At 32.6% G+C, this 15,639-nt stretch overlaps 1 protein-coding gene across 1 annotated transcript; it reads left to right on the forward strand.

Annotated features, from left to right (window-relative positions):
* Window positions 1-14,846, forward strand: LOC126555937 (uncharacterized). The gene is given in 6 exon segments (XM_050211076.1): window positions 1-161; window positions 3,237-9,575; window positions 9,578-10,781; window positions 11,022-11,689; window positions 11,731-13,353; window positions 13,418-14,846. Coding segments are annotated over 6 exon segments (11,058 nt in total). The 5' UTR covers window positions 1-98; the 3' UTR covers window positions 14,579-14,846.
* The last annotated feature ends 793 nt before the right edge of the window (window positions 14,847-15,639 follow it).

Raw genomic sequence — 15,639 nt, forward strand, 5'->3', positions numbered from 1 at the left:
AAATTACTCGTTAACCCATCTATATATAATAAATAATACGCACTTTATTGACGTTTAGTAGACTTCGTGTCGATACTGTACATGTCAATAGTTTTAAAATGTGGTACTTAAAAGTGTCGTCGAGTCTATACATAGCGGTGGCATTAATCTGTATGATACAGGTAAGTGAAATATTATGTTACAAAACGAAAATATACATCTAATAATATTTATCACTGAAAAAAAAATCTAAATTCAGTAGATAGGCAGTATCTATGAATAGTAACTTTTATATTTATTATACCATGGATTTTAAATTAGTTTTTATAGCTCAAGGCTTAAACTGATTCTAATGATGGTATATAATATGCGTAGGCCATATGGAAAATTAGTTGTTTTGTTGCTTTGAGAGAAGACTAGGCTCTTTGCGATTTGGTGAACTACTTATTATTTTTCCAGATACCCTATTGTTTTTCAGGCTCATTGCATACAAACTAACAGTAGTTAGACCTTTTAAGAACTACAATCATTTTATGGTAATAACCATTTTAATTATTTTATTTTATCAAAAATATATCGTTGACCATTAGACACTCAAACTACAATAGTGACCAAGTTGTAGACAAAAAAAAAATTATAATACATTAATATAACAGTTCAGTTTACATGTTGCATATGAAAAACATCGAGCAAAAAAAATAGATGCGCATGCCGAAAAAATAATGTACCTACTGTATTATTATAAATAACACTTGAACTAAAAACAAATTAAAATGGTTATTACCATAAAATGAATGTAGTTCTTAAAAAGCCTAACTGCTGTTATGCTGTTAGACTGTATTTAATAAGCTTGAAAAACAGGGAAAATGTGTAGTTCGTAAACAGGCTACCCCATTGCATATAGCCTAATTTTTTTCGCAAAAAAACTAATTTTCCATATGGCTTACGACAAATATAATATATATATATGCATTATATATATTCACTAAAGTTATGTTATGTAATTAGGTTTTTTTCAATCCCTATTTTTTGATTAAAAATCAACGTCAATCTGGAATTTAAAGTCCAAGATTGCAAATCATCTTAAATTTAAAAAAAATTATCCATATTGTAACCTCTACAAAAAATTGTTTTCGTAATTTAAATCAAAATCCCGGTTCCAAAAAATTTGATAGTTACACTTTATATTCTTATGAAAGATATAAGTAAATAAGTATCTAAACCATATTTGTTAGAAATTTTAAAGTTCTAAAAAGAAACTGATTATGATTAAATTTCCTAACGTTGGTAGGGTCGAGTATAATTATTTATGTTATTATTTTTAAACGCATCTATCACATTTTTGATATTAGTCGTGTTTCAATCTAATAAGACTAAGATTATATATATTTAAATTTCACAAATAGGATATATATTTCAATTAATTACGTAAAAATGTAGAACTAATAAACCGTTTTTAGCAATGTGAATATTTTTTACGGCTAGCATTGTTTCAAAATATTAAGAAGTTAGAAGATCCTCACAACAATTAATGTAATTGAAATATGCAGCATATTTTATAGTTTACTTGTTACTTTATGGGATCACTTAATAGAGATTAAAGTATTGAAGGTGCTTGGTATATATTATCTTATCAAATTTAATTTTATCCAAATTATCTTAGTTCAAGATCGGGAATTAAAATATAAAACTTAAAGTAAATAATTAAACTAGGTATCGTTTAAAGATGGAACGGATTGGTACACATTTATCAAATAAATAATCTTACTATTTACTACCTTATAGACTCAATAGCTAACTCCCTGGAAAAAAAAGAATATTGCTCAGCCGTTCTCCTCGACGTGGCACAAGCATTCGATAAGGTTTGGCATCCCGGCCTTCTGTACAAATTGAAAAAAATCTTACCCTCTCCTTACTACTTATTCTTTAAATCTTACATCGAAGACCGTTACTTCACAACAAAGGTAGGCTGTGAAATTTCAACTTTAGCCCCATTAGCAGCAGGAGTACCCCAAGGTGCCATTTCATCTCCCATTCTGTTTAACCTATACTCGGCAGACCAACCCACGACACATCATACCTCTGTTGCGGATTTCGCGGACGACAAAATTATTTACACCTCACATGAAAACCCTTTAACTGTTGGTTATAACCTACAAGGAGTTGTACCACCTATCACTTTAAATGGTCTTGTCATCCCAAAAGTTAATAACTCTCGATATTTAGGCTTAGTTCTGGACCAACGTCTAACCTGGGCAGACCACATTAAAAGCAAACGAGTTCTCTTAAACGCTAGACGTAAATCCCTCTCCTACTTAATCGGCAAACACTGTTATAAAGTGCTGCTATTGGGTGGCTTCTTTTTTTCAAGCGACGCATGTCAAACAAATCAATGTATATCCGCATACATGCTTATTGTAAATTTAAATTACAGATTGTATGTTTTTAAAATAAAGTTAAAAAAAAAAAAAAAAAAACTATTTACTACCAAAAAATGAAACTAAAATAGTAATATCTCATAAGGTCATTAATTTATAATATTTACGCTAATTTTTAATTTATTTAAATCCTTATTTTTAATCAATAATTTGCTTAGTCACTCAGATTAGGTTTACATTTTTTACTTTTTTATTTACAAATTATATTCAAGATAAATACAATTATAAAATAATAAATTTTACAATAATAATAGGTACCTATGGGCTACGTTGTTTTTTTTATTTGATCAAACCATTAATAATCTGATGACTACCATTCAAGAGTTCTGTATAAATCAAGTTAAAGAAGTCTTACTATATTAGTAAAACTTTGATATTCTAGTCAATCCATTTCTTTCCGATAAACACCTGAGGACGACTTGTCCACGTTGAGAAGTGTAATCTTTATAATTGTTTTATTAAATTCGCGCAATGGGAACTGCGTTCTTTTTACTGGTTTAAATATGTTTATAATTTTAATTGCATAGTTATGTTACCATACCTTTCGAGTGTAGCGTTTTTTATATTTAATATTCTAGAAGTTTGATCAAGGTAGGTACATAAAGATAAATACTACACACAGTCAATAACATATATCATTTAAATTGATTTAAATTCACTGTTTCGCATCGAACCAAAAATATATTGTACATTTATATGAATGTATTCACAATAAAACAACATTATTTTAGTGAATTTTGGTTTTTAATAAAATACATTGTATAGATAATTTTTAAATACTGAATCATTTTTAATACGTCCATATTTAAATATTTTTAGAATGCAATATCACTCACTGTAGACCAAAATGCAGAGGATCAGTGGTCAAAACTGGAAAGTTCTACAGATCAAATTGACTTAAAAAAAATTTTAAAACTGTGTAAAAATTCTATTAATAGCTTCAATGAAAAATTAGAGAATACGAAAACTACTGTTAACAAAAAATTGCCTGAACCTAATAAGACAACGGAAGATATAGAAAAATTAGTAAGTGATGTAAAAACTCAAATTAAAAATTCATCTACAGATCTTGTAACTGTAAGAAAATTAGTTCAAAAAACTGCTTTACGATTTAGAGACACATTCAAATCTCTTTCATCATTTACTGAGTTAGATAATGAAACTGTAAATAAAGAATTAGAAGGTATTAAGAAAACAACAGTTGATGGTAAAAAACCACTTGTAAATCGTGTTGTACGGTCATTTGGAAAACGCTACGATCTTAATAAATTGGCGAACAGGGTTCTTGAAATATCTGCTGATCGTGAAAAGTTAAAAAATAATTATGACGAAAAAAAAAAAATTGCTAAAAAAGAATTGAATTCGTTGTGGAATTCATTAACTAATCATTCAAAAACTGTGAATGATAATGCTTTAAAGGCCTTTGAAACTTTCTTCGAAGGCATGAAATCTCTAAAATCTGTGAAAAAAAAAGTTAAGACTATTGGAGAAGACGCAATAAATGAAATAAAAAAAGGAAATGATTTTAATAACATAAAAAATGCAGTTGAATTAGCTAAAGCATTGAAATTGAAGTTTGAAGATGAATGGAATCTTGATACTGGGGAATTAAATTATAGCGAAGAACAGAAAAAAGATACTACACAAACAATGGATGAAAATCTTGTTGAAGATAATGAATATGATGATTCTACAAACGATATTGAACCTAGTTTGCCAACAACGGAACAAGACACGATTGATAATGAAAAAATAAATGCTATTCCATCTACCCAAATTGAGATTGAAAAACCATCAAAGAATGACAGTCTTACCTCAGATAAAGCTGTTTCTGAAGTTGAAGAAACACAATTGCCTACTGAGTCAGAAAATAAAGTTCAAACTACAAAACTGCAACCTACAATAAAAGACGACCTTCCAGATGATAATATTTCTGATAACAAAAACTCTCCGATTGAAGAAACTTCAATAATCCCTAACACGGAAAATAAAGAAAATAAAGAAAAAATATTATTAGTTGAACCCAAAGATTCAAATAATGAAACAAATCTTACAGATGGTATAAAATCAGATTTATCAAATAATGAAATTACATTTAATCCTGATATCACCAATGACGATACACTTATTTCGCCAAATAAAAATGCAGAAAACAATAAAACAAGTAAGATAATAAATAAAAAAACAAGTAGGGAAAAAATCCCAATACTACCATGGGAAAAACTAATACAATTAGATGATACACAGGTTAGTCAACAATCAAAGAAGTGTGAAAGTTTATTGAATAATATATTACCAGACTTTGATAATATCAAAAAATTAGCGAAAAACTCAATACAAGTAACACAGAATTATAAAGCTTTACAAAACATAGAAAATGAAACTGTTCAACGATTTTATGATAAAATGGTTGATACAAACACAAAACTCTCTGATTATTTAGTTGATTCCGCAGAAGATGTTTGTGCTAAAGTAACACCAATAAATAAAAGATATGAAACGAAATTTAAAAATGATCCAAACATTAAACGTATAAACTATTTATTAACAAAACAGTACGATCCTAATCAGTACATTTTAAAAGTCTTAGATGATGCAAGTCATAAAACTGGAATTGGTGGCATGAAAAAGACTACATATTATAAAATGTTAGCAGTAGCTCATAATTTGAACCACGAAACGAAAGAAATGGAAGATGCTGCATTATACGCAATGAACAAAATCTATGAAGGAAAATTAGCTGCAACTAATTTACAAAAAATGTTTAATAAGGAAAAGGCATCAAAAGCTTGTTATATAAGAAACATTTTACTAGAAAAAGAGAACGATGCTGAGAAAAAGAATAGGGATGAAAATAAAGAAAAAATAAAAGAAAACATAAATAATGACACGAATACAGAACCATTAAAACCTGACGTCAACTTAGATTCTGTAGATGACATACAACCACCAACAATCAATGATGATAATGAACCAATATTAAATAATAAAGAAGAAGAGGAAACAATAAACGACACAAATGAACCAACAACTCATAATAATCTAGATGATAGTGAAAATGATAACACTAAAAAAGAAAATGAAGAACAGAAAACTGAAGAAAACTATAATATTTCATCTCTTCCACAAAACAAAGATAGTGATTCTACTACGCAAACGACAAATGATGGTGCTCATAAACCAAAACGTAATATCACCAGGAAAGTAACTCACCACAGAAATCATAGAAATCCCAATGATCCCAACGATGTATCAGAAGAATATGACACAATAGAAGAAATTGATGATGAAGAGGATGTTACAAATCAATATAAGTCAAGCGAGGATAAGTCTAATGATACACCCGAAGCAGAATCATTAGCTCATTATGATAATAAACAAGAAGTTGCAGAACCTGAACATTCAGAAAATAAAAATGGTGAACAGAAAACTGAAGAAAACTATAATATTTCATCTATTCCACAAAACAAAGATAGTGATTCTACTACGCAAACGACAAATGATGGTGCTTATAAACCAAAACGGAATATCACCAGGAAAGTAACTCACCACAGAAATCATAGAAATCCCAATGATCCCAACGATGTATCAGAAGAATATGACACAATAGAAGAAATTGATGATGAAGAGGATGTTACAAATGCATATAAGTCAAGCGAGGATAAGTCTAATGATACACCCGAAGCAGAATCATTAGTTAATTCTGATAATAAACAAGAAGTTGCAGAACCTGAACATTCAGAAAATAAAAATGGTGAATCAAATGAAGAAAGTAATTCTCATGAAGAAACTACTCAAGAAGGTGAACCGGATGAATTTAAAACAAACCAACGTATAAAGCGAATAGATCCTAAAGATGGAAAAGATATATCTGAAAAATACGAAGAAGAAGGCGGAAACAAATTAAATAAATCAGGTGAGAAAACATTTGGTGATACTGAAAAGTCTGAGTCACCTGTTACTACTGAAAATCAAGATGACGCGGAAGCACCTGGTCGTTTACAAAGTGAAAATGCTGAATCAAATGAAGAAAATAGTACACCAACAGATACATCTGAAGCAGATAATTTAGGTAAACCCAAAACAAAACTTCGTAGAAAACGAAAAGATCCCAAAGATGGAAAACCATTATCAGAGGTAAATGATACATTTGAGGAAGACGAAACAATTTTAAATAACTCAATACAAAAAAAAATAACTGATACTTCTGAAATAGAACCAGCATTTAATGAGGAAATCAATAGTGAACAGGAAATAGAAGAAGAAGATACCAATACAGATATTACTTCGGTGAACGAAGATACTACAAAAGAAAATTTGAATATGGAATCAAAATCTTTTGATGAAAAAATAGATCAAGAAACAGAAGATGATTTGAATGAAAATGTAAACTTAAATAGTGTAGAAGACGCAGAATTGAAATCTGTAAATAATGAAAAAATTATCCGACCAGCAGAAAGTATGGGAGAAGATTCAAGGTCATATGAATCAAGTTATACACCAGAATACGACGAAACTTCAGAAGATCATCATTTACATGAACATGAACCAGAAACACCGACCAATGAAGTAGGAGCTAAACCAAGTGATATTGGTAACCAAGATGAAAGAAATAATCAACCAAAAAGACGCCACAGGCGACAAAGAGATCCGAACACCGGACTAGAAGTGTCTGAAGAATATGATACCCATGAAGAACAGGATGAGGAAACACCAACGGGAGATTTAAAAATGGATACACCATCTGCTACAAGAGAATACAATGAAAATGAACAAAATTCAGATATACCTGAACATGATGAAAATCCTGAACATAATGAATACTATGAACATGAACCAGAAACACCGACCAATGAAGTAGCAGCTAAACCAAGTGATATTGGTGAACAAGATGAAAGAAATAATCAACCTAAAAGACGCCACAGGCGACGAAGAAATCCGAACACCGGTCTAGAAGTGTCTGAAGAATATGATACCCATGAAGAACAGGATGAGGAAACACCATTAGAAGATAACAAAATCGATACACCAGAATACGACGAACCTTCAGAAGATCACAATTTATATGAACATGAACCAGAAATACCGACCAATGGAGTAGCAGCTAAACCAAGTGATATTGATGAACGAGATGAAATAAATAGTCAACCTAAAAGACGCCACAGGCGACGAAGAAATTCGAGCACCGGTCTAGAAGTGTCTGAAGAATATGATACCCATGAAGAACAGGATGAGGAAACACCATTAGAAGATAACAAAATCGATACACCAGAATACGACGAAACTTCAAAAGATCACAATTTATATGAACATGAACCAGAAATACCGACCAATGGAGTAGCAGCTAAACCAAGTGATATTGATGAACAAGATGAAATAAATAGTCAACCTAAAAGACGCCACAGGCGACGAAGAGATCCGAACACCGGTCTAGAAGTGTCTGAAGAATATGATACCCATGAAGAACAGGATGAGGAAACACCAACGGGAGATTTCAAAATGGATACACCATCTGCTACAAGAGAATACAATGAAAATGAACAAAATTCAGATATACCTGAACATGATGAAAATCCTGAACATAATGAATACTATGAACATGAACCAGAAACACCGACCAATGGAGTAGCAGCTAAACCAAGTGATATTGATGAACAAGATGAAATAAATAGTCAACCTAAAAGACGCCACAGGCGACGAAGAGATCCGAACACCGGTCTAGAAGTGTCTGAAGAATATGATACCCATGAAGAACAGGATGAGGAAACACCATTAGAAGATAACAAAATCGATACACCAGAATACGACGAAACTTCAGAAGATCACCATTTATATGAACATGAACCAGAAATACCGACCAATGAAGTAGCAGCTAAACCAAGTGATATTGGTGAACAAGATGAAAGAAATAATCAACCTAAAAGACGCCACAGGCGACGAAGAAATCCGAACACAGGTCTAGAAGTGTCTGAAGAATATGATACCCATGAAGAACAGGATGAGGAAACACCATTAGAAGATAACAAAATCGATACACCAGAATACGACGAAACTTCAGAAGATCACAATTTATATGAACATGAACCAGAAATACCGACCAATGGAGTAGAAGCTAAACCAAGTGATATTGATGAACAAGATGAAAGAAATAGTCAACCTAAAAGACGCCACAGGCGACGAAGAGATCCGAACACCGGTCTAGAAGTGTCTGAAGAATATGATACCCATGAAGAACAGGATGAGGAAACACCATTAGAAGATAACAAAATCGATACACCAGAATACGACGAAACTTCAGAAGATCACCATTTATATGAACATGAACCAGAAATACCGACCAATGAAGTAGCAGCTAAACCAAGTGATATTGGTGAACAAGATGAAAGAAATAATCAACCTAAAAGACGCCACAGGCGACGAAGAAATCCGAACACCGGTCTAGAAGTGTCTGAAGAATATGATACCCATGAAGAACAGGATGAGGAAACACCATTAGAAGATAACAAAATCGATACACCAGAATACGACGAAACTTCAGAAGATCACAATTTATATGAACATGAACCAGAAATACCGACCAATGGAGTAGCAGCTAAACCAAGTGATATTAATGAACAAGATGAAATAAATAGTCAACCTAAAAGACGCCACAGGCGACAAAGAGATCCGAACACCGGTCTAGAAGTGTCTGAAGAATATGATACCCATGAAGAACAGGATGAGGAAACACCAACGGGAGATTTCAAAATGGATACACCATCTGCTACAAGAGAATACAATGAAAATGAACAAAATTCAGATATACCTGAACATGATGAAAATCCTGAACATAATGAATACTATGAACATGAACCAGAAACACCGACCAATGGAGTAGCAGCTAAACCAAGTGATATTGATGAACAAGATGAAATAAATAGTCAACCTAAAAGACGCCACAGGCGACGAAGAGATCCGAACACCGGTCTAGAAGTGTCTGAAGAATATGATACCCATGAAGAACAGGATGAGGAAACACCATTAGAAGATAACAAAATCGATACACCAGAATACGACGAAACTTCAGAAGATCACCATTTATATGAACATGAACCAGAAATACCGACCAATGAAGTAGCAGCTAAACCAAGTGATATTGGTGAACAAGATGAAAAAATAATCAACCTAAAAGACGCCACAGGCGACGAAGAAATCCGAACACAGGTCTAGAAGTGTCTGAAGAATATGATACCCATGAAGAACAGGATGAGGAAACACCATTAGAAGACAACAAAATCGATACACCAGAATACGACGAAACTTCAGAAGATCACCATTTATATGAACATGAACCAGAAACACCGACCAATGGAGTAGCAGCTAAACCAAGTGATATTGATGAACAACATGAAATAAATAGTCAACCTAGAAGAAGCCACAGGCGACGAAGATATCCGAACACCGGTCTAGAAGTGTCTGAAGAATATGATACCCATGAAGAACAGGATGAGGAAACACCATTAGAAGATAACAAAATCGATACACCAGAATACGACGAAACTTCAGAAGATCACCATTTATATGAACATGAACCAGAAACACCGACCAATGGAGTAGCAGCTAAACCAAGTGATATTGATGAACAAGATGAAATAAATAGTCAACCTAGAAGACGCCACAGGCGACGAAGAGATCCGAACACCGGTCTAGAAGTGTCTGAAGAATATGATACCCATGAAGAACAGGATGAGGAAACACCATTAGAAGATAACAAAATCGATACACCAGAATACGACGAAACTTCAGAAGATCACCATTTATATGAACATGAACCAGAAACACCGACCAATGGAGTAGCAGCTAAACCAAGTGATATTGATGAACAAGATGAAATAAATAGTCAACCTAAAAGACGCCACAGGCGACGAAGAGATCCGAACACCGGTCTAGAAGTGTCTGAAGAATATGATACCCATGAAGAACAGGATGAGGAAACACCATTAGAAGACAACAAAATCGATACACCAGAATACGACGAAACTTCAGAAGATCACCATTTATATGAACATGAACCAGAAATACCGACCAATGGAGTAGCAGCTAAACCAAGTGATATTGATGAACAAGATGAAAGAAGTAGTCAACCTAAAAGACGCCACAGGCGACGAAGAGATCCGAACACCGGTCTAGAAGTGTCTGAAGAATATGATACCCATGAAGAACAGGATGAGGAAACACCATTAGAAGATAACAAAATCGATACACCAGAATACGACGAAACTTCAGAAGATCACAATTTATATGAACATGAACCAGAAATACCGACCAATGAAGTAGCAGCTAAACCAAGTGATATTGGTGAACAAGATGAAAGAAATAGTCAACCTAAAAGACGCCACAGGCGACGAAGAAATCCGAACACCGGTCTAGAAGTGTCTGAAGAATATGATACCTATGAAGAACAGGATGAGGAAACACCATTAGAAGATAGTAAAATCGATACACCAGAATACGACGAAACTTCAGAAGATCACCATTTATATGAACATGAACCAGAAATACCGACCAATGAAGTAGCAGATAAACCAAGTGATATTGGTGAACAAGATGAAAGAAATAATCAACCTAAAAGACGCCACAGGCGACGAAGAAATCCGAACACCGGTCTAGAAGTGTCTGAAGAATATGATACCCATGAAGAACAGGATGAGGAAACACCATTAGAAGATAACAAAATCGATACACCAGAATACGACGAACCTTCAGAAGATCACAATTTATATGAACATGAACCAGAAATACCGACCAATGGAGTAGCAGCTAAACCAAGTGATATTGGTGAACAAGATGAAAGAAATAATCAACCTAAAAGACGCCACAGGCGACGAAGAAATCCGAACACCGGTCTAGAAGTGTCTGAAGAATATGATACCTATGAAGAACAGGATGAGGAAACACCATTAGAAGATAACAAAATCGATACACCAGAATACGACGAAACTTCAGAAGATTACAATTTATATGAACATGAACCAGAAATACCGACCAATGGAGTAGCAGCTAAACCAAGTGATATTGATGAACAAGATGAAAGAAGTAGTCAACCTAAAAGACGCCACAGGCGACGAAGAGATCCGAACACCGGTCTAGAAGTGTCTGAAGAATATGATACCCATGAAGAACAGGATGAGGAAACACCATTAGAAGATAACAAAATCGATACACCAGAATACGACGAAACTTCAGAAGATCACAATTTATATGAACATGAACCAGAAATACCGACCAATGAAGTAGCAGCTAAACCAAGTGATATTGTGAACAAGATGAAAGAAATAGTCAACCTAAAAGACGCCACAGGCGACGAAGAAATCCGAACACCGGTCTAGAAGTGTCTGAAGAATATGATACCTATGAAGAACAGGATGAGGAAACACCATTAGAAGATAACAAAATCGATACACCAGAATACGACGAAACTTCAGAGCACAATGAATTAAATGATGTAGACAATAATAATCAACCTGAAGTATCGGAATATCCTGAATTATCAGCCTTATCATCAAAAGATTCATCGACTCCAACAGAAGCTGATGAAAATGGAAATATTGTAAGACCAAATCCACGTAAAATTAGACATCGTAGGAAATCGAAAAAACCACAATCCTTTAATGGAATTGATAGGACACCAATAGAAGTTAACAATGAAGATATCAATAATAATCCAGTTGAAGACCAGGATGTTAATAACCATGATATTCCTTACAATGATGATGATGTACTCGAAGAAGACCCACACCATGGATATGGAGAAAGAATTGATGAAAATCAACCTGAATTATCGGAATATCCTGAATTATCAGCCTTATCATCAAAAGATTCATCGACTCCAACAGAAGCTGATGAAAATGGAAATATTGTAAGACCAAATCCACGTAAAATTAGACGGCGTAGGAAATCGAAAAAACCACAATCCTTTAATGGAATTGATAGGACACCAATAGTAGTTAACAATGAAGATATCAATAATAATCCAGTTGATGGTCAGGATGTTAATAACAATGATATTCCTTACAATAATGATGATGTACTCGAAGAAGACCCACACAATGGATATGGAGAAAGAATTGATGAAAATCAACCCGAATTATCAGAATACCCTAAAAATTCAGATTTATTATCTGAAGATTCCACAACTCCAACTGATACCGATGATAATGGAAGCGTTGTAAGACCAAATCGACGTAAAATTAGACGGCGTAGGAAATCGAAAAAACCACAATCCTTTAATGAAATTAATAGGACACCAATAGAAGTTAACAATAAAGATATCAATAATAATCCAGTTGAAGGTCATGATGTTAATAACAATGCTATTCCTTACAAAAATGATGATGTACTCGAAGAAGACCCACACAATGGATATGGAGAAAGAATTGATGAAAATCAACCCGACTTATCAGAATACCCTAAAAATTCAGATTTATTATCTGAAGATTCCACAACTCCAACTGATACCGATGATAATGGAAGCGTTGTAAGACCAAATCCACGTAAAATTAGACGGCGTAGGAAATCGAAAAAACCACAATCCTTTAATGGAAATGATAAGACACCAATAGAAACTAACGATGTTAGCACAAAAACAAATCCTACAAATATAGACGCAGAAAATAGTAGGGTTCCAAATGAAGAAAAATCAACTGAAACTCCTGAGATAGATCCAAATAACATTCAAAAGAACCCTAACAAAAAAAGACGCATTAGACGCATCATTAGAACATACGTGGTGAACAAAGCAACAAATGAAAGAATACCAATTATTGATCAAACATATTCCACTACAGATGGATTTCCTGATGATATAAATAATAAATTAGAGTCACTGGAATCTGATGATTCCAATGTCAATGATTCTGATGCGAATACAGATAATGATGATTATTCTTCATTCTTGGTAATAATAACCTATAATTATATATTGACAATAAAATTATTAAAAATTGTTTTATTTGTTTTAGTTTAAAGAATACAATTCAGATCAGTGTAAACGTGATGCATATGATAGATTCAAAAAAGTTACATCACAAGATGCCAAGCAAATTGCTTATCGAAGTGTTTTAGATACCAGTGAAATGAGAAGTAATATGTTAGCAACACTAAAAAATGCAATAAGTAATGTAAAAGCCTCCCGGACATTCAATGATGTTGATCAAAGTTTAAGGACAGTAAGTTACTCCCTAAAGGTTGGATTGAAACAAACTGTTAGTGACTTAGTAATTAAAGTGATTCCGTTAGCTAAAGATTTTCTAAAAACTGCAGAAAACCTCAAAGAATTGTATCAGAGAGGTCCGCAGTCCACTCACAAAATGTTAACAAACATTCTAGAAAATGAGTCGACCGTTCCAGAATCAGCAAAAGATATATTAAGACTCATTTCTCCACAGTTTGACGTCGATGAATTAATAAATAATATCTTTGAAAAACCATGTACTGCGAAGTCGTTGAAAGAGAAAAAGATCAAAGCTCAAAGAAAACTTATTGACTTGTCAAAGAACATGGACACGGCAATAAGCAATATTGACTGCTTTGTGCTGTCCGCAATGTCCACCGTAGGAATTGGAGCAGACACATTAAAACTGTTGAAATCCGGTAAAGTAATTATGAGTGATAAACATCCCAGGGCAAAAATATTGAGAGATGCGGTTGGAATAATTAAAGCAGGTAAAAAAATCCGAAATAACGACGATAGTTTTACACCAACCTTGACACCTTCTGATGGAACCACTAAAAGTGACGAAGATGATGATGATGAAGATCCTGACGAAGTTGCTCAGAAAAATGAAGAATTTTTAAAAACTGTACCTGACCTAGACGATAATATACCCATACCAAAAAAAGTCCCAAACAAGCGACAGCCGTTAGGTGTTATTGTTGTGCATCCGGACAAACAGATAGAGTACAAAGAAGTTACTGACACATCGCAACTGAAAAAATTCGTTGGAGACCAAACGAAAAAATACAAATTGCAATCTAAAAATAAGCATCCTAAATTTTTAAAATTGAATAGTAAACGATTAATCGACGCCATGGTTGCGGATGTGAAGAAAAAAGCTGAGAGAAATGGAATGACCAAAAAAGAAATGGTAGATGAAATAATCAAAAATTTGAGTAATAGTTGATTATATTATTTACGATTATAAATATTAACTTATGTTTTCTATATTATTATTGATAAAAATGTTGTTATCACGCTAAAGAAATGATAAAACTTGTATTTAATATGGTGAATATTTTTAACTCTTAATTCATAATGAAATCGTTAAAAATATGTAACTTTTGTATGAAAAATAATTCAATTTATTATATAATTGATATTTTATTGAATAAAAATATTGCGGCTTTTTAATTATTTTGTAATATAAAAAGCCATAATATTATTAATGATTATATTTTTATATTTTTTTAAAACGTTGATGTTAATATTCATAGTACTCTTATATGAGTTTTTTTGTTTTTCCATTATGTCACCTTGTTAACATTCATTAAATCTTTGAATTTAACAAAATTAAAAAAATTAATATCGTTATGTATCAAAAAAGCAAAAAATGACAACTAATTACCCTATATACACTGTACTGAATTAATACTTGTTACTCAATGCCTACTAATTAAGGTACACCAAATACACTTACATCGTCGAAATATGGTCACAGAAAAAATATTGCATGTAAATAATTATTTGGTCTATATTGTTGCTCCACCGCATGAGTGTATTTGAGAATGAATCTTAAAAAAAAATTAAAGAGAGGTAACTTATAACTTCACCAAAAAAGATATGCAGGCATGTGATGAAATAATACTACAGATTAATTTATAAATAAAATCAGTATTCTTTATTATCATAATTGAACGTTTGTGAATAACGGCAATGATAGATACCAAGTATGATAGTATAAGAATTATTCCAAACTTAATGACTTTATTATATTTTTAATCTCAAGTCAAGTTCTTAAAAATAAATTTAAACTATATAATAATAGATGAAAATTTGTGTACGGTGATAGTGATCACCAATTCGTAATCAAATCGTTTATAATTAAATGATCATGAAGTTAGCCCCCCCCCCACTTTGGCGGATTCACTTTAAACCAGTGCCAATATTTAGCAAATTAATTGCAAATAATTGCAAATTGGTTTTTAGAATTTGCGAATTTAGTGCACGCTCGTAAACTAAAAAAAT

This window comes from Aphis gossypii, chromosome 1, assembly GCF_020184175.1.
Source record: "Aphis gossypii isolate Hap1 chromosome 1, ASM2018417v2, whole genome shotgun sequence".
NCBI lineage: Eukaryota > Metazoa > Arthropoda > Insecta > Hemiptera > Aphididae > Aphis > Aphis gossypii.